Here is a 20656-nt window from a genome sequence, read left to right as displayed (position 1 = left end):
TAAATGGTTATAAGTCACCAAGACCTTCTAAGAGGTTTCCTATGTTTGGCTAAGAAATGAACGAGGAGGATGGTTCTCCAAAGAGAAAGAAAACCCCAGCACAAGCAATGCTTCAAACTATTTACTTCTTACTGAACCTACAGCCATCTTTTAAAGCCTCATTTTACAAACGCTCTTTGTCAGAAATGACATGGAGAGTGCAAAGACACTGGTAAAAAAAGAAATTAGTCTCTTCCATGTAGCTGAGAGCAGGCTGCCCCTGTGTGACAAACAATGGCAATGGAGAGCAAGCCAAAATGTGCCTAGCTCCGTGTTCAGATTGTTCCTGCACAGTTCCATGAAACCTCTTAAAAACAGCCTCTTGAAGAAATCAACTTCTCAAGTTTACCTGTCCTCCCTGGAACATAACTCTCCTTAGTATATTTACTTAGATTTCCTAGTGCATAAAAATAAGAGTAATTTATGTGTATTTTTACAGGGAACAAGTTAAACTCACAGTGACAAAATGTTCTTTTAAAAAGAAGGAAATGTATGTATTTGATGTTTCTTTTTTTTTTTTTTGGACAGGCAGAGTGGACAGTGAGAGAGAGAGAGAGAGACAGAGAGAAAGGTCTTCCTTTTGCCATTGGTTCACCCTCCAATGGCCGCACACCACGCCGATCCGAAGCCAGGAGCCAGGTGCCTCTCCTGGTCTCCCATGCGGGTGCAGGGCCCAAACACTTGGGCCACCCTCCACTGCACTCCCGGGCCACAGCAGAGAGCTGGCCTGGAAGAGGGGCAACCGGGACTAGAACCCGGTGTGCCGGCGCCGAAAGGCAGAGGATTAGCCTGTTGAGCCACAGCACCGGCCTGATGTTTCTTTTGAAGACTTCTTTTTTAAAAAAATTTTTTTTCTTTGTTTGAAAGGCACACTGACAGAGACAGAGATACAAAGGGGCCTTCCATCGCTGGTTCAATCCCCAAATGGCCACAAAAGCCAGAGGCAGGCCAGGATGAAGCCAGGTGTCAGGAACTCCACCTGGATCTCCCACAGGGGAGGCAGAGGCCCAGGCAGTTGAGCCACCATCGAATGCCTTCCCAGGTACAGTAGCAGGGAGCTGGATCAGAAGCACAGCAGCCAAGTGTGATGTCACAGGCGGCAGCTTAACCCGCTGAGCCGTAACAACGGCCCCTTCGTTATCTAATTCCTTAGCTGTTATCTAATTCCTTAGCTGTGATGGCGCCAGAAGAACTGAGAATTTAAGATCATCTGGAGGTGGCTTATAGAGCTGGACAGCTATGGGTAAACATTTGACAGCCCAATGTGCCTACACACAGCCAGTGTGCTCATGACACAGGTTTATCAGACAAAACCCTCCCAACTGGTAGTCAGCCACTATCCATTATTTAAGATTTCTTTTTTACATTTTAATTGAAAAGCAGAGTGATGGAGAGAGATCTTCCATCTGTTAGAAGTGGAGTAGCCAGGACTGGAACCAGCACTCCGCTACGGGTGAGATGCAGGCGTCCGAGGCAGCCGCTTCACCCACATGCCTGCACTGGACCACTGTTGTTAGAGTATCCACAGAAGAGGGGGACCTCTACAGGGAGTCAGAGGAGAAAACGTGGGGCCACATCAGTATCCACTGGCCCAAACCCTGCCATCTCCTCAAAAGGGCAAAAGCAGATTCAGCCCAACTACTTAAACCCTTGGGAGAATATCTTTTTTTTTTTTTTTTTTTTTTTTTTTTTGACAGGCAGAGTGGACAGTGAGAGAGAGAGACAGAGAGAAAGGTCTTCCTTTGCCGTTGGTTCACCCTCCAATGGCCGCCGCGGCCGATGCGCTGCGGCCGGCGCACCGCGCTGATCCGATGGCAGGAGCCAGGTGCTTCTCCTGGTCTCCCATGGGGTGCAGGGCCCAAGCACCTGGGCCATCCTCCACTGCACTCCCTGGCCACAGCAGAGGGCTGGCCTGGAAGAGGGGCAACCGGGACAGAATCCGGCGCCCCGACCGGGACTAGAACCCTGGGTGCCGGCGCCGCTAGGCGGAGGATTAGCCTAGTGAGCCGCGGTGCCGGCCCCTTGGGAGAATATCTGACCACACATAGAGAAGACACTCCTCACTCAAGAAAACTTCCTGAAAGGAAAAACTTTTGCAGAACGATTTTTTAAAAGGAATAAACCACTTAAACAAAAGAGAAAACTCTTCAGTTACTGATAATAGCTGTGAACAGATGTCAAAACAAAAGTGAAGTCATTTTATAGATGCAAATAAATAAATATAAATAAATAAATAAATAAAAATATAAAAGCTTAACCCAATTGGAAACTGGAAATAATTTGGGATAATTTCTGCATTCACAATTATCTTGCCATCATCAAGGCCTGGACATGGAGGGGGCATTTAGCCTAGAACTTAAGAGGTCGAATGTCTCACATTCGAGTGCCTGGAGGTCATTCCTGGCTCTGGCTCCTGACTCCAGCTCCCAGATATTGCAAACCCTGATAGGCTGAGGGGATGACTCAAGTAATTTGGTTCCTGCTACCCACTTGGGAGACCTGGATGGATTTCCTGGCTCCCAGCTTCAGCTCTGGCCCCAGGCATTAAGGGCATTTGGAGAGTTTAACCAGCAACTGGGGAGCTCACTCACTCACTCACTCACTCTCTTTCAAATAACTAAGAAAACAAAACCTAGACAAAATGTCATAGTATTTTAGTCTATATGTTCACATAGTAATATCCACTACATGTCTATGGAATATCCACATGAAAATTATCTGGTTTTTACAGTTTTGGAATTTTCCAAAAACTGAATTTGGCTCTTGATAAAGTACATTGAACGAGCAGATTTTCTTGTGTGAGCTCTATAAAGGTCCTGCTGCTTTTGTGGAGCGAATGCAGTTTCCAAAAGTGTGTTAATACAATCCCCATGTTGCTGATTATGTCGGGAATCTGGCTTGGCATTTAAGTTCCCACAATGAATAAGCCTGGTCTCCTCTAGTAAACTTAAGAAAAAAAATCTAGGTTGAAAAATTGACCAATGTTATGATTTCAGACAAATACAGCTCTTTCAACAGGATTGTTGTATGTTAGAATCAAATGTTTAACACCACAATCTATAAGATAAAAAGGGCAAAAAACATTTTATTATGCAAATATCTTTAATATTGTCATAGTTTCCCTTATAGGCATTGTCTTTACATTTGCTGTATCAAGAAGAGGAGAGAGAGACCCCTGCATCTACATGCAACAGATGTTTTGTAGAATCAAGTAATGTGCCCACCAGTTGTTCAGTATGCAAATTAAGTTCAACATGTAAAAGAGTTACGCCAAAGGAAGAAATGTAATACACTTCAAGTTATGCAAGGGTGTTGCCCTAAATGGTGACTGGCAGACAAAGTAAAATGCAATATACTAGGGCTCTTCAAATAGTTCATGGAAAATGTGTATGGTGACAAAACAACACACGGATTTCAATTTTTTTTTTTTTTTTTTTGCTCCAAAATACACTTATCTTCCAATTCCATTGCTCCACAATCTTTTTGAAAGGCCTTTGTCCATAGCAGGTATCCTTTCAGCGTTCTCTAAATCAGATTGAAAGCATTAGGTATATTAACAAAGCCTTATGTTTTATTTTCACTTTAGAAAGCTGATTTGCAGCATGGAATGCCACATTGTAAAATTTTATAATGGTTAGGATAAAAGGGTGTACCCCTTTGGCTAGAAACAGGACAAAGAAAAAGGTTGTTAGGGATCTGGTCAGGGAGGTGATAACTCACTGTTTATATTGATGTTTTCCTAAACTCAAAGCAAAGGTTATGATTTGAGTAAGTTGTTGCACTCAGCTCTTTGTATAAGACTTTCTTGGGGTGGGAAGTTATATACTGGTGGTGAAAAGAACCTGTGTAATGATACAAAGATTTTTCTTGATTTAATTGTTTTAGGTGGTGTAGGGAGAGGAATAGGGTGAATCCAATCAGATGGCATCACTCTAGGATCTGAACTTAAGAGGAGCTGCCAGCATTGAGCCAATGAACGCGGTAATTGTGGCCTCTCCCTACCACCCTGACATGCAAAACCACAGCAATCGACTTTTATAGCAACCTGAACTTCAGTTAAAAGTTATATTCAGCATCATTAAAAAATTAAGGACCTGCACTCATTTTTTAAAAGTAAGCAGCCCTGGGGCCGGTGCTATGGTGTAATAGGTTAGGCCTCCATCTCTGGTGCCAGCTCAAGTCCCACCAGTTCAAGTCCCGGCTGCTCCACTTCCAGTCCAGCTCTCTGCTAATGCCTGGGAAAGCAGTGGAGGACGGCCCAGGCGCTTGGGCTTCTGTACCCATGTGGGCGGCCTGGAGGAAGCTCCTGGCTTCAGATCAGCCTAGCTCTGGCTGTTGTGGCCATTTGGGGAGTGCCCCAGTGGATGAAAGATATCTCTGTCTGTAAATCTTCCTCTTAAATAAATTAATATTTCTTAAAAAAAAAAAAAAAGAAGGTAAGCAGCCCTTGAAATATCTCTAAATGAAGAGATTTTATTATTGTTACAGAACAATGATGATTAGTAGTGATGTTATGGTAAACAGGTTTCCATAAAAAACAAAGTCTTTCCTAGCAGTACAGAGTTGTTCCAGGGAATATTATCATAATTAACTCATTTATTTTTGTTCAAGAGTCAACCCTATATATTCTACTTGTCCCCTTATCCTTCAAGAGTTACTCAACTGGGGATGGTTAAAGCTGGAGACAGATCATCTGAAAATAATAAAAGTTTCTGAAAACACACACAGATTCTGCGCTTCAGCCATGTTTTATGAGAATGAGCTGGCTGTTAGATCACTTAGAAAATACCATTTCCTGAATTTTAAAATAAAAGGAACATTCATAGAACGATGGACTCAGAGCAATTTGAATAATTAATGAGAAGGGAAAGAACGAGTACATTTAAACACCTTTCAAATCTAGGCCCGTGTGACCCATCAGCCAGCTCTTGGATAAATTTTTGCTTTCGTGGCATTTTCAAGTACAATGTGAATACCATTTCATGAGAGAAGGAACAATTAAAATGTGAAGATGTGTGACTTTGAATGAAATCCACGAAACTGAAAGATGTTTATTTTGTGACACAAAGATTTTGAAAGTTATGGATAGTCTGCTTCATAATACATATTTTCTGTGCACTTTCTGAAAATCTGCTGTATGTGTGAATTTTGATTTTTTTTTTGTACCAAAATAAACGTATCTTTGCATTCCAATTTTCATGAACTTTAAGTTCTCGTGAGTAAGTTCTGAGCACAAGAAGATTACAGTTCACTGATAGAACACCTCAATCAACAATGGAAAATGCCACATGTACTTTATTAAGAACTTTGTCATTGTCAGATCATTTAACCGTCTTGGTATTGTCATTTCTGAGATGACGAATTTGGGACTTAAAAGAGAAATTCACTGACTTGCCCATGAGCACAATGAAAAACAGCGTGCCAGAATCTGCACTCAAATTCCCTGCATCAAAGCCTGCACCGTAAACCTCTTTACACGATGATTCTCCCAAGAGCTGTGGAGACACGGTTGGGGCATGGAAGTCAGAGCAGAGTGAGACTGAAAGGACACGCGGAAGCTCTTTCACATCTGCTCAACACAAAGCCAGTTCCTAAGCAGTTTCATCGCAAATTCCTTAGATCAGTTAGATGGCCAGTGAAAACACTGGAATGGCCCTAGATTTAATTATCTCAAGGAACAATCATCAAGACATTCTCACATAATGACGACCAATTTCTAAAAATGTTTATGTACTTCTTTTCATTTTATTTGAAAGTCACAGAGACAAAGAGTGTGAGCAAGATCTTCCATCAGCTGGTTCGCTCCCCCAAATGCCTATAACCGCTGGGGCCAGGCCAGGGTGAAGCCAGGAACTCAATGTAGGTCTCTCACGTGGGTGGCAGGGACCCAGTCATTTGAGCCATCATCCGCTGCCTCCCAGGGTGCATTAGTGAGAATGCTGGCCAGGAAGGGGAGGCAGGACTCAAACCCAGGCACTCCATACTGGAGGCAGATGTCCCCAACGGTGACTTAACATCATTCTGTGCCCCAACCCTGTCTCCCAAGCAGTGTCTTACCACTGCAGCAAATGTCCCCGCCCCCATGATGAACAGTCTGTTCCCATTGGGTGAGGCAAACAGACGGCACAAAAGGAACAGGACTGCCCCACATGTTAGAAATCAATCAAAGGCAAACATCTGTGAACTAGAAAACACAACGGGAGGGAAAACACCCTTCAGGGCTCCAAACCAGGCCCACACAACACCATGGCTGGAGGCAAGCGGAAGCAGATCTCACAGTGGACACAGCCAAGACAGCTGACTCAGCCTAAGGCCTGTGAGGCACATTTCCCAGAGCAGTTGAAAGAAAGGAAACAATTCCACAAATTAGTCCATCTTCTTAATAATCAGAGGCAAGCTTATTCGCTAAATTCTTTCCTGCATAATTTTCCGCAAACCTTTGTAAGTACCCTCATATGTTACTACTTTGGCCTCTCAGCCAAAGTGGGGTGTGAATTTTTAAAGTAGTTTCATTTTATAGTCAAGAAAAAGAAGGAAACAAAAGCTAAAAGTATGGACCCGTCTTCACGATAAGAGTTGGAATACGTGTGTCTCAGCTTCATCTTTCCAACTGAAATTAGTTCCTTGGTCATCAGAATCAGTCTCAGGTCAATCAGTTGACTCGACATAATCTCCATGCTGGCTGTTCACATGCAAAACAGGAAAACATATGATCTGACCCCTGAAGAACTCCCTGTAGGAGACTCCCTGTTAGAGAATGGCCAAATGAATTCTTAATAACGTAACAAATGACAAGGGGCTAAGGCACTGTTTCTCAAGACAGTGTAACACTAGTTCCAAGACAAACTCTTAAAAAAAAAAAAATGAATTCCACTGTGAAAGAAGATAGGAAAATACTGTATAGCATACACGGGGACTTCAAAAAGTTTAGGGAAAGTAGAATTAAAAGATTCGTTTATTTGAGTTCAAAAACACTTGAAATCCATGCTTATGAGGGAGGTCTTCAAAAAGTTCATGGAAAAAATATGTATTTTTTAAACTAGGCATGGATTTCCAAATTTTGTGTACCAAAAATAAACTTCCCTTTTAATTCCATTTTCCTTGAACTTTGTGAAGCCCCTCCGTGATACATCTAATTTGGAGATCTGAAACAAACCTATCAAACCCTACTGAATTAATGTTCTATTGAATATACTCTGGGAAAACCTGGACTATGTGTCACACTTTACATGGACTAAAAGGGTCCTTTTAAGTCCGTAAAGGTGGGGAATTTACCCCAATCGTAAGCCCTAAGGGAGTAAGCCAGCCCATGATTATTCTGCCACTTCCAAGTTCGTGTTCATAGAAAACTGCCTTTTCTGTGTGAACACAGAACCCAGTGTCAGGGGCAGGCCCAACTTCCCCTCTCCTCCATCAGCCCACAAGTCAATCAAGAGGTTCTTTTTGGTAAAAGCCGTGATGACTCACTCAGGTCTAAAAATAACTCTTGACCAAGCGTGGTAGATCTAGAGTTTTCTCCAGAATCCACATCTGTCTTCACCAAGCATAAGGCACTACTCAGCTGTAATCACTTCACAGAACACAACAGTAACCTATTAGGAAGAGAACCAATACAAATGCTCCAATCTCCACTTCTTTTTTTCAAGTTGTGAAGGACTTTTGCCAGCATTAAATGTTCCATCACAATATTTGGCAAATGTACATTGGCATTCATATTCTTTAAATTTTAACAGATTTTTGGAGGAAAAGATCCAAAATAATCATTCTGGCATTTGAGAAAGAAAAATTTAAGCACTAAAGAATGTTTTGAAGATAGCAGTCCAGCTATAAATCAGATTTACTTTCCAAAAGCAGTTCTGAACTACATGTAAAAGAATTAGTATTTTGAGGAGGGAAGAAAGTAGGAAAGTATTGTTATATTCTTAAAATTTTTACCTATAAAATGCTTAAAATCTGTTCTCTTTATATAAGTAAAAGCAATTATAAAAAATAAGGAAGTATGAACAAAACAAAGCAAAAAAAAAAGTTCCCAACTTTCAAAAATGTACTTAAAAGTATCTCAAAGCAGTTTGTCTTTAGAATATGTTGGGTTTTTATCACTGCATTTTGCTAACAATATTTCTGTGTTTTAAAGCTTTTTGAAATAATAAGCCTTTTGTGAAACTTTAAAAAACAATATTTTAAACAAGCTAACTTTAACTGGGAGGAATCATCTGGGAATATGGATTCTATTACTGACACATAAATTAATAAAGGTTTCTTTTATGAGTATTGCAATGATGTATATGCATGCCTAGGAAAGCATGTGCCCGGGTTTGAACATGTGAGTCTTTCTGTGCAGAAATATGAAGCAAAGCATTAAATACAAGTAAAAGGAAAGCAAACTGGGGCAAACAGTCACGCCTGGCAGGTATCAGAACTAGTGGGAACACATCTGAGCACTCAGAGGCAACCACTGGCCCAGTCAGAACACAACCTTCACCCCAGTCCCAAAAGGGCCACAACACCAACTCCCAGCATCTAGGAAACCCACCGGGATCCAGACTCCTGTCGTGTGAGGACAGAGGTGACAAAACCACTCGGGGTTCTGCTCGCTGAGGCTGGCTGACACCTTCAACCTTGCTCCAGCTGAGCGTTGCAGATCTCTAGAGCTATACCAAAGGATGACTAAAAATCCAACTCACCAAGAACCAGCTGATGCCCACCGGGACATCACACAAGAGGTCAAAAAAGTCCTCTGTCAATGCACAATGCAACATTGATGAATTCAAATGTCGACGACTGACTGAGAGAAACACATTCAGAAGTTCAAGCCCAGTCTACATCAAACAAGGATAAAGATCACTTTTTTCTGCTCAGGAAGAGAGCCTCTGGTGTCAACAAACATGCCTGACCGTCAACTGCTCATCTAACCAAGTAAACCTCTCATTTGACACTTCTACCACAATGGAGGGTTTTATATGTGTGAGGATACTATTTTTAAAAAATCGTGGAAAAGCGGAATTTAAAAATAAGTATATTTTGGTGTAAAAAATGAAATCCATGCATATTTTTTCATAACACATTTCCAAATACTTTTTGAAGAACACTCCTAGATATGGGCTTTAAAATTGTAACTTATCTTTTAATTCCCATGACGTTTTGAAGTACCCTCTCATAGTCACTGATTTGCTGATTTCTATTACAATAACTAACTCCTTATAAAACAGCTACTCCTTTTCAAAGTTCAGAAAAAGAGTCTAAATTTTAAAAAGTAACAAACTTGACCTCTGTCTGTTGCTGGAAAATAAAATGAATACCAGCAACCTCATTATCAGATTTTTGGTCAAATAAATAAATGTGTTAAGTCAGATGTGATTTCCTAAAGCTGGGTCAAAAAAGCTAGCTCAAACCCGAAAGGGTATTTTTGAGGTGAGATTCGTTAGGACAGCTGCCTTCTTTCAAAAGTGGAGGCCTCTAAGGCGTATTTATACCAGCTCTGTTGAAACGTGTAGACCTCCATCGGTTGTACGTGTCCCGCCTTCTCATCATCCTTCCTTCAGTAACCTCGTCCCCCTGACCCCGTGTTCTCTGTGTCCTTCCCACAATCCTGCCTGCTGCCCTCCTTACCTTTCAGCTGCCCTTTAAACTCCCAATGCTGGAGCCAAGGGCAAAGCTGTCCCGAGTACCACTGTGCAATCCAGAAAACTCGGCCCATATTGAAAGCACAGTCGCTCAAAATGCGAAAGGAGCCTGTGTCTACCTCAGAATGGGTGTGGATGTCCGTTTTCCATTTGTTGGTATATCTTAGTCTAAACGGAATTTGGATGCTGTTTAAGAATGGTACGCATTTTCCTTTATCCAAGACTTTGTTAGGTCAAACTGTTCAGGTCCCATCAAACTCCTAGACTGATGAGACCTCACCATTTGCTAGTTCCCGGCAGACTTCTGAGTCACCCCTCCTAAAACGTGGCACGGTGAGGGGAAGCACCCTTGTAGTTTTCTTATTGTTGGTTCATAACAGTTTACTTCTGCTTTTAAAAATACAATGGATGGCCGGCACCGCGGCTCACTTGGTTAATCCTCCACTTGCGGCGCCGGCACCCCTGGTTCTAGTCCCGGTCGGGGTGCCGGATTCTGTCCCGGTTGCCCCTCTTCCAGGCCAGCTCTCTGCTGTGGCCCGGGAGTGCAGTGGAGGATGGCCCAGGTGCTTGGGCCCTGCACCTGCATGGGAGACCAGGAGGAAGCACCTGGCTCCTGGCTTCGGATCTGCCGTAGCGGCCATTTGCAGGGTGAACCAACAGAAGGAAGACCTTTCTCTCTATCTCTCTCTCTCACTGTCTAACTCTGCCTGTCCAAAAAAAAAAAAAAAAAAAAAAAAGGGTAGGGGCCATTGCTGTGCCATAGTGGGCTAAACCTCCACCTGCAGTGAGCACATCCCATATGGGTGCTGGTTCAAATCCCGGCTGGTCTACTTCCTATCCAGCTCCCTGCTAATGCACTTGGGAAAGCAGAGGAAGATGGCCCAAGTGCTTGGGCCTCTGCACCCATGTGGGAGACCCAGAGAAAGCTCCTGGCTTTGGATCAGCTCAGCTCATCTCAGCGCAGGCCCTTGCAGCCATTTGGGGAGTGAACCAGTGGATGGAAGACCTTTCTCTCTGTCTCTCTCCCTTTCTTCTGTCTCTCAGATGAATAATTTTTTAAAAACATCTTTAAAAAAATACAATGAATAAACATTTTGCATCCTGTTATAAGTCATACGTGGACTGAAAGTCTCCCTCACATAACAATGAACTGTAAAGCCTGTGTTGTATATTTCTGAATTCTTCTTTGTAAAATGAACTCTACGTATGTGTCCAAGGAATAAGACCTTTTATGTACGGCACTGTGTTATTCAGCTACAGAGTGATTCACTTTTTCCATATTACATAGTGTACATTTTCCCATATTACATAGTGTATATTTTCCCATAATGTGCATTATTCCATGATGGGTATTCAGGCCTGCTGGGTGCTCTACCTACCCAGGCTTGCAGTCTACAAGCGGGATTTACAATTCTTGATAGATTATACATTCCAGATATTCGAGCATTGCTTTTACTTTCAAAAGCATATCACATTCAGACAGTAGCATGATTTTATTTCTGAAGTTGAAATCAGACCAAAAAAAAAAAAGTTAAACATCTGCTTTCACATAACCTCTTTGAAGTAGCAATAGTTAAAAAAACAACTCTCAGGAGCAATCCAGAACAAGAGTAACAACGCCTTCCAATTAAGCAGGCAGCAGCAGTCTCAAATATTTAGACTGGCCTTCCCTGTTCCTGGGATGTCCTGAGTTCGGTTATTGGACTTGGTTCTAGTGTCACATTTAAATTTTTATTTTCAGATAACAAAAAAGAAACTGATTTTAAAAATTTCTAATTCTATATGCCGAGGCCTGCTGGAGTGCATTATATGAAACGTTTTCTCGTGTCGGATTTTAGGGTTTTGACCGAAAACTTACACAAATCCTTTCACTTAACATTACCTGAATGTGAGAAATAGAGAAATACTTCCTGGAGATCTGTTATTGAACAACCTATAGCTACACATACGAAGATCAAAATGTCTCTGTGTATCGCCTATTCTGGGCCTGCATTTAGAGTTTTTAGCCTATTTTTTCTTGCTTGCTTTGACCCTAAAAAAAAAAAAAAAAAAAAAAAAACCGAAGCATTCCTTGCTGGTACTATCAGCCCAGCTCACTCCCGCATTACCTTTGCTAATCAGAACGAAGATCAGGCTGCAAAACGTAAAAAGAGCAGAAACATAATGGAAAAAAAAAAAAAAAAACTCCGAGGCCATTTTTCCAAACGCCCCTTAGTGATACTCAACGGGTCCCACTGAGCACACAGTCCGTGCAACGCGCCCTCACGCAGTCGGAGACAGGATGCGCGCCAGGGCTATGCGGGAATAAAAACCTACACCATTCATCCCCACCGCTTCAGGCAGAGAAACTGGGGCACCGTCTTTGACCGGGCTGGGCTGCGGGCCTGGACGGCCCCCTTCCTGAGCGCGCCTCCCGGGCGCACGCACGGCTCCGCAGAGCCCGCAGGACCCGGGGCGCCGGTCCTCGGGGGATCCGGAGACCGACGATCGCTCCCTGTCCCTCGTCCCTCCCGACCCCGGGGCGCAAGGGCGGCCAACGCCTTCCCCGCCACCCACCACTGCTCTCCGGGGGTGAGGGCGACGGCCGCCGGCTCCGCGCGCGCCGGGATCCGCGGCCCGGGAGCTGCCACCCGCACCCCTGCAGCCCCTGCGGCCAAAGGGTGGCCTGGGGGCCGAGGAGCCGGACATCCCGAGCCCACTTCCCCCTCGCACACACCACGGGGCCGATCCCCGGGGACGCCCCTCGGGGGCGGCGCCCTTACCCGGCTCGTGGACGCCGGGGTTGTCGGACAGCTCGATGACCAGCAGCTCCCGGCCCTCGAAGCTGCGCCCCACCGTGTAGATCCTGCTGATGGCGGTGCACTGCAGCCACACGGACACCAGCGCCTCCCGCAGCTCCGGGTAGCGGTGGTACTCGAAGGAGATGCCGTCCTCCTGCTGCAGCCGCCGGCGCCGCCGCATGCCCGCCGCGGGCGCCCCGGGCTCCTGGGCTTGGGCGCCCAGGAGACAAGCGCAGGCGGCCAGCGCCAGCAGCGCGCAGCCTCGCCGCCCGGCCATCGCTCGCTCCGCAGCCGCCGCAGCCGCCTCTTTTGTCTGCCGGGTCCCGGGCGGAGCTGGCGGGCGCGGCGCGGCGGGGGGCGGCCGGTTCCGCACCCGCCTCCTCTCGCCTCACCTTCCCCGGGGCCGAGGGAGTGTCCGCCGGCGCGCGCGCGAGGGAGCCCCCCAGAGGAGCGGGCGCGCCGCGGCTCCGCGGGCTGCACTACCGCCGCCCAGCCCCGGGGAGCTGCAGGACGAACCACTGGACAGGGGCGCGCGCGGGGCGAGCCCGCAGGGCAGGGCTCCCGGGCTCTGAGCCAGGAGCGCGGCAGGTGACTGGCCGCTGAGGTCCCGGTGCGGGCGCGAGGCGAGACCCCTGACACTGCGTCTGGGAAAAAAAAAAAAGATTCTGGGGTTGTTTGTGGAGCCTTCCTTGTATGAAAGTAACGTCTATTACCCCAAGCCGACCGGGGTTTCCATCTTGATGTCCCAGGATTTAGAGAATATTGCAGGGAAGAGGGTGGGGGCGGGGGCACAAAAGGGAAGTACTGGTACCCACCTGCCTTCTCCCCGGATGTATCTTTCCTAAGAGCTACGGGAGTCCGAACACAAACCCAAGGGTTGGGTTTTCATTTACTGCAAGGTCTGACCCTGGGCATTTTGCTTTAGAGGCCGAAGACAGCATAGATGCTTTCCAACAATTTGCAGACAGTGTCTTTAATTGCATTGATGCACATTCCTGGATTCTTCTAACTGGGAAAAAAAAAAAAAAAAAACAGATATGGCAGAGCCTGCACCAACCCTCTCTGCAACACGGCAGGGCAAGGCACAGCACGATTCTGCTGCTGTCTTCGACAAAGGATTTTCTTTGGCCTTAAGATTAAGCCCTGTGAAAGAAGGAAAGCTGATCACGATAAATGACACCCCAATCCTTTAGCAAAGTGACTGGAAAAATAGATCCTCGCTCAGTATCCAGCCCTCAGACAGAATCTGTGTTCCTGGAGCAAGGTCTGCAGCAGATGTTGCTCCGAAGAGGTTGCCATCTGGATTCCGGAACAGCACAAATCTAAATAAATAAATAATCCCTTGGCTTCTGCAACGAAGCAGGAAAACTGGACGCCAGGCAGGTGATTTTTTTATGCCAGACATTTTTTTTTTTTTTTTGCTAGACTTATTATTTCTCCACTGGATAACAATGAATCACACTGAAGAGAATCCCTCACCTAGAAAAGGATCCAGAAGTACTGATGATTTTACAGGGTCAAAAAAAAATGAAGGCAAAGGCTGGGTTGGCAAGGGCATGGTGGGGAACCTGGATCCAACTTCTTGTGAAGACCTTGACCTCAGCAGTATGGATCTTCCCTTTGGGGGTGGGGTTTAGGGAAAGCTGCCCCTGTAAAGACTGAATTGCTCAGGAAAATCTCATAGGACTAACTTCTTTTTCTTTTTTGTTTTTGTTGTTGTTGACAGGCAGAGTGGACAGTGAGAGAGAGAAACAGAGAGAAAGGTCTTCCTTTGCCGTTGGTTCACCCCACAATGGCCGCCGTGGCTGGTGCGCTGCGGCTGACACATTGCGCTGATCCGAAGCCAGGAGCCAGGTGCTTCCTCCTGGTCTCCCATGGGGTGCAGGGCCCAAGCACTTGGGCCATCCTCCACTGCACTCCCTGGCCACAGCAGAGAGCTGGCCTGGAAGAGGGGCAACCGGGACAGAATCCGGCGCCCCGACCAGGACTAGAACTCAGTGTGCCAGCACCACAAGGCGGAAGATTAGCCTAGTGAGCCGCGGCACCGGCTCATAGGACTAACTTCTGTAAGTCCATCTCTTTATTTCTGCCATGGTAAACAGAGTTTTTATTTCCCCAGTAGGAAAATAAAAGAATCTTTTTGATAAAATGAAAAGTACCATTGACAGGTATATTTATTATATTCATGTGGGTATTACTTGCACTAGCTTTACAGAAGACATTGACTAATTTCATAAAATGCATGATTTCTGTAGTAAGATTTCAATTTAAAACTATGATGTCTAAAATAAAGTTTTACGAATACTTAAAAAAAAAAAAAGACTGAACTGCCACACGTTGAATGGTTTGGGCCAACCATTTTTCTTGTCAGTGTCAGCAGAGCTCAGAACCATATTATTTTCCACTATAACCAGCCTATGTCTGATCATGTGATCCTGAAGTTTGAAACTAGGATTATAATTACACTTCTAAAATCATGCAACTTTGGGAACACAGGAAAAAGAAAATAGAGTAGCTAAAACCAATAGCTTCAGAAGTGGAAGGTTAAGATTTTCATGTTAGCAATTTAAAGTAACTACCCTAATTTGTGGCTAGGTGGGGCACACTGACTACCAACTACATGCATAAACAACATAGTTTTCATTGAAGTCCTATGTTGTTCCTTATCTGTCGCTTTAATTAAAGACATATTTCCTATTTTATCCAAACTCTCAACTTTACGGCAATTTTTAAACTTTCTTTTTAATGGGTAGAATCATACGAGCTCTGTGGTCTCACTTGAGGGATGTCTCTTTACGTCTTAGATGCTTCTCTAATCTATAAAATGAAAAGTTTGGTTATATTACTCATTCTCAGAAGTTTGAGTACAATAGATTCACCTGGGGAGTTTATAAAACTGTATAGATTGTCAAGTCCCTGCCAATTCATTGAGTCTGAACTGGGCTTCAGATAGTAACAGGTTTAGGTTTTAACAAGAAAATCAGCTATTAGTAATTTTATTTATTTATTTATTTATTTATTTATTTATTTTTTGACAGGCAGAGTTAAACAATGAGAGAGAGAGAGACAGAGAGAAAGGTCTTCCTTTTCCATTGGTTCACCCCCCTAGTGGCCGCTTCGGCCGGCGCTGCACTGATCCGAAGCCAGGAGCCGGGTGCTTCCTCTGTGTCTCCCATGGGGTGCAAGGCCCAAGCACTTGGGCCATCCTCCACTGCCTTTCCAGGCCACAGCAGAGAGCTGGACTGGAAGAGGAGCAACCAGGATAGAATCCGGCGCCCCAACCGGGACTAGAACCCGGGGTACCAGCGCTGCAGGCGGAGGATTAGCCTAGTGAGCCGTGGCGCTGGCCCAGCTATTAGTAATTTTTATGTTTGACTAATAAGCACACTTGGAGAAATACTACCCTAGGAGTCTCCTAAGGTCTCTTTCAGACCTAGGACACTGTGATTCTGGAATTTCTCTTTTCTAAAAAAGTAGATTCTACTCCTCTGGTAGAGGGTAGCGCTCCACACATAGTATTACTCAGCAGACCCCATATACCAAGCCGTCTGCTCAAAGGAACCAAAACTCGGCCTTTGAATTATTTTAGGTGTAGGTCAGCTGTACCAGCTTTCCTGCAGTACACATGATTTCCTGACGGCTTCATGGGCCATCATGAAAAAGGCTACGTGCCCATCCTGATCACTGGATTAAAAGAAAACTTGCTGCCGGGTCTTTGTGTGTTCAGAGCTAAATCTAGCAGCAACCCCCATCTTAAATCCCAGGCATCAGAAAGAAAAGAGCTCTCTTGTTCACGTCACTCCAGACATCTGGAAGAGCAGCTTTAAGTTCCTACAACCTCCACTTCCTGCTTCTCCATCATCTTCAAATCTCGAAGCTGTCTCCTCCGAAACTCTGTCTGAAATCAACCTACTCCATAAAAACTTTGTGAACACACAGGTAAATGTTTAGCACATGGCTCTTGCGTGGGGCAAAGCCTAATTCCAGGGGTTTGCCTAATTCCTTGGTGTAGACATTCTCACCGCGGCTGATTTTGAATTGTGAACGTGACATTAACAAACACAGCATAAGAAGGAGACACGCAGTAGCCTGCCATCATATGGTGTGGCAGTCGGCACTGATTCTGCCTAGCCCTCCCTTTCAAGAGAGGGAGTTAATTCCCTTCCCTCTGAGTGTTGTCAGGACTTAACGATTCACTCTAATGAACATAATATAGCAGGAGTGGATAGGATTTTATCGTTCATAATTACATTATAAAAAGACTGTGGCTCCCACCTAATAGCTTTGTCTTGTTGTCTCTCTGTGTCTCCCCTTCTCTCTTACTCCTTCACTCCACCTCCAGCCACCCCTCCACCCACCCCCCTACTGGAGAGATTGGCTGTGATGTTAAGGAAAAGCCCACACAGTAAGGAACCAAAGCCTCTGGCAAACAGTCTGGGAGGAACTACCACCCTCAGTCCAACAGTCAGCAAAGAACAGAGGCCTGTCAACAACTCTGTAGGAGGGCTTGGAAGCAGACCCATCAGTCCCAGCTGAGCCGTGACAAGACCCCGTCTCTGACATCTCCTACAACCTCCTTCGAGACCACAAGCCAGAACCTGACCCCAAGAAACAGATAATCCATGTTTGCTGTTTTAAGATACGGCTTTCTGGTCATTTGATATGCAGCGATAGGTGATAAATACGTACAGCATCACCCACATCTCCATAGGACAGACTTGAATAACCTCAAGACATTACAGGACGGAGTGAAGTCATCAGGATGGTAGAATAGCAAGTCACAGCCTCACTCTCCCACAGAAACACGGATTTAACAATGTGTGAGTAGGGGCCTGCGCTGTGGAGTAGCAGCTTAAGCCGCCGCCTGCAGTGCCAGCATCCCATATGGGCGCTGGTTCGAGTCCTGGCTGCTTCACTTCCCATCCAGCTCTCTGCCATGGCCTGGGAAGGCAGTAGAAGATGGTCTAAGTGCTTAGGCCCCTGCACCCGCGTGGGAGACCCGGGAGAAGCTCCTGGCTTCAGATTGGCACAGCTCTGCAAAGCTCCAGCCATTGCAGCCAGCTGGGGAGTGAACCAGTGGATGGAAGACCTCTCTCTCTCTCTCTCTCTCTGCCTCTTTTCTCTCTGTGTAACTCTGACTTTCAAGTAAATAAATCTTTTTTAAAAATCACCTTAATGAGAAGTTTAGAACTAAGTTTAAAAGGTGCTGTACCAGCAATGGGCACTAAATCAAGATTAGCCACACTGAAATGGGTAAGAAGAGCAATTTCATTTTGCCTACATCAGCCCCTCCCCCAAACCAGCACAGCACGGCCTCCAGAGCTACAGCAACTCCTCCCCCTGGCCCCACGCCAGGTAGAGGAGAGGCTTTTAGTACACTCCCCACAGGGTCAGCTTCTGTCTTGCCTCTCATGGAGTGCTGAAAGAAGTGGCACAGTCCCGCTGCCTGAGAGAGCTAAGGAGGTCGGCACCTTGCTAAGGCTGGCGAGGCTCTCTGAGACTTGGACGAGGCACAGAAGACAGGCGTTCCTTGCAGGAGGGCGGGAGAGCTGGATGACGGTTATAAAGTCACCGGCATCTCAGCCATCTCTCAGGAGCTGCTTTCTATCTCGTTTCATGTAGGGCACTTGCAAAGCTAATATAATTGCCCACCAGAGGGAGTAAGAGATGACTGAATCTGAGCAGGGAACCAAAGATCAAATGCCTGTGGCAGCTAGTGACAAAAGTCCAGAATCTCTACCCTGTGGAATGGTGAAGGTCTTTCCCAGTCAAAACCGGTTTGTAAACACTGGAGAAGGGGCTGTTTGTTCAAATATGCGGACATCAGTGTGCAGCTACAAGGAATACGAAGACCCAGGGAAACAAAATACAATCAAAGCAGTAAAGAATTGACCAGCTGACCAGCTACTGACCGTAAAGAAATGGACCTCTATGAGTTGCCAAAGAAATCAAAATAACCAGAAGTTACAAGAGAACAGAGACAGATAACTAAATAACTCAGGAAAACATACACTGAAAGTAAAGCAATAGAAAAAGTTGTGCTGTGTAGACAATAACCAAACGAGTGTATGTGTTACATATCAGACAAAAGAGACTTTTAACCAAAAACGAGCACAAAAGACAAAGGTCATCATTTAATGATAAAAGGAATAATTTGTCAGGAAGATATTACAATTATAAATATATATGCACCCAGCATCAGAGCATCAAGTGTATACAGTTAAACAACAGGTCCGAAGGAGAAATAGACAGCAATACAACAATAATAAATTTGAATACTCCACTATCAACAATCAGTAGAACATTCAAATAGAAAATTAATAAGGAAATAGCAAGTTAAACACCACCACACAGCAAATGAACCTAGTGGTCATATGTAGAACTTTCTACATAGCAGCAGAGTGCACCCAGAGCATTCTCAAGGATGGTCACAGTTTAGGTCACAGAAGAAGTCTCAACACATTTAAGACTGAATTCACACCAAATGTCTTTCCAACCAAAATGGGATGAAACTAGAAAGCAATAACCAACAGAAAACTGAAAAATTCACCAAAATATGAACATTAAACAACACAGTCTTCAACAACATTTGACCCAAGTAACAAAAGGGAAAGCATGTCAAGAGAAATTAAAACACAGCGTACCAGAACTTACGGTGTGCAGGGTGGGGCACTTGGCCTAGAGGTCAGGACACCAGCTGAATGCCAGTCTCCTGTTCTGGAGACGCTGGGCTTGATCCTGGCTCCAGCTTCCTGCGAATGCAGACCCTTGGAGGTAGCAGCGAGCCTCAAGTAGTCGGATTCCTCGCACCACTGTGGGAGACCTGCGCCTCAGCCAATGCGGGCATCTGGGTAGTGCACCAGCAAGTGAGAGTGTTTCCCTCTCTCTCTCTCTCTCTCTCTCTCTCTCTCTCTCTCAATTTCACTCCCTCCCTCTCAAATAATAATAATAATAATAATAATATCAACACATACAACCAAAGTAGTACTAATAGGACAGTTTAGAGTGATGAAGCCTACGTTAAAAGAGGTGCAAGATCTCAAACAATATAAATTTATACCCCCAAAAACTAGAAAAATAAAAACAAAGCCCAAAGCTAGCAGAGAAAGGAAATTATAGACTAGACCATAAATAAATGAAATAGAGAATAGAAAAAAAATCAATAAAACTAAGTTGGGTTTTTAAGGTAAATAAAATTGATAAATATTGACTTAGAATAACTAAGAAAAACAGGAAGGATTAAAATAAATAAAGTTACAAATGGGTGAGAAGATATTACAGCTAATGCCACAAGAATAAAAAGAATCATTAAAGACTATTATGAACAATTGTAGGGCAACAAATTGAATAATCTAGACAAATAAATTTCTAGAAATACAATCTTACCAAACTGAATCAAGAAGAAATAGAAAGCCTAACCACATCAATAACAAATAAGGAAATTGGATCTGTAAACAAAATCCTCCAGTAAAGAAAAATTCAGGAATGAAGGTTTCCATGGTGAATTCTACCAAGCATTTAATGAAAATTTGAAAAATTTACATCAATCTTTCCTTTAAAATAAAAGATTTATTTATTTATTTATTTGAAAGGCAGAGTTACAGAAAGGCAGAGACAGAGAAAGAGAGAGAGAAAGAAAGAGAGAGGTCTTCCATCCACTGTTCACTCCCATATGGCCACGACAGCCGGAGCTGAGCCAATCTGAAGCCAGGAGCCAGAAGCTTCTTCCAGGTCTCCCACATGGGTGCAGGGGCCCAGGGACTTGGACCAACTTCCACTGCTTTTCTAGGACACAGCAGAGAGCTGGATCAGAAGTGGAGCAGGAGGGACTCGAACCGGCATCCATATAGGAACCTGGCACTTCAGGCAGCGGCTTTACCACTATACCACAGTGTTGACCCCCACATCAATCCTTCTTAAACATATCCAAAAAATTAAATAAGGAGGATATTTGCAAAGTTGTCTTTTGATACCAGCATTACCGTGATACAAAAGTCAGACAAAGAAACTACAAGAAAAGAAACTACAGAACAATATCCTTGATGAACACATATGGAAAAATTTTAACAAAATATAACCAAACCAAATCCAACACCAAATTTAAGGGACTGTACCTCAATGATTAAGTATGATTTGTCCCTGAAATACAAGGATGGTTCAACACAAGCAAATCTACTAATGTAGCACACCGTGTTAACAGAAGCTAGGATAAAA

The 20656-nt window shown here is 44.5% G+C and overlaps 1 protein-coding gene across 1 annotated transcript in view; it reads right to left on the bottom strand.

Annotated features, from left to right (window-relative positions):
• The window catches only part of CPE (carboxypeptidase E), a 120683-nt gene extending 107771 nt beyond the window's left edge, over positions 1-12912 (bottom strand). Inside the window, exon 1 of the mRNA XM_070048202.1 lies at positions 12425-12912. Within this exon, the coding sequence (XP_069904303.1) occupies positions 12425-12719 (295 nt within the window). The 5' untranslated portion in view covers positions 12720-12912. The remainder of the gene's footprint in view (positions 1-12424) is intronic.
• Positions 12913-20656: the final 7744 nt, after the last annotated feature.

The sequence above is a fragment of the Oryctolagus cuniculus genome, chromosome 8 (genome assembly GCF_964237555.1).
Source record: "Oryctolagus cuniculus chromosome 8, mOryCun1.1, whole genome shotgun sequence".
NCBI lineage: Eukaryota > Metazoa > Chordata > Mammalia > Lagomorpha > Leporidae > Oryctolagus > Oryctolagus cuniculus.
This window is presented reverse-complemented; position numbering and strand designations above follow the sequence as displayed.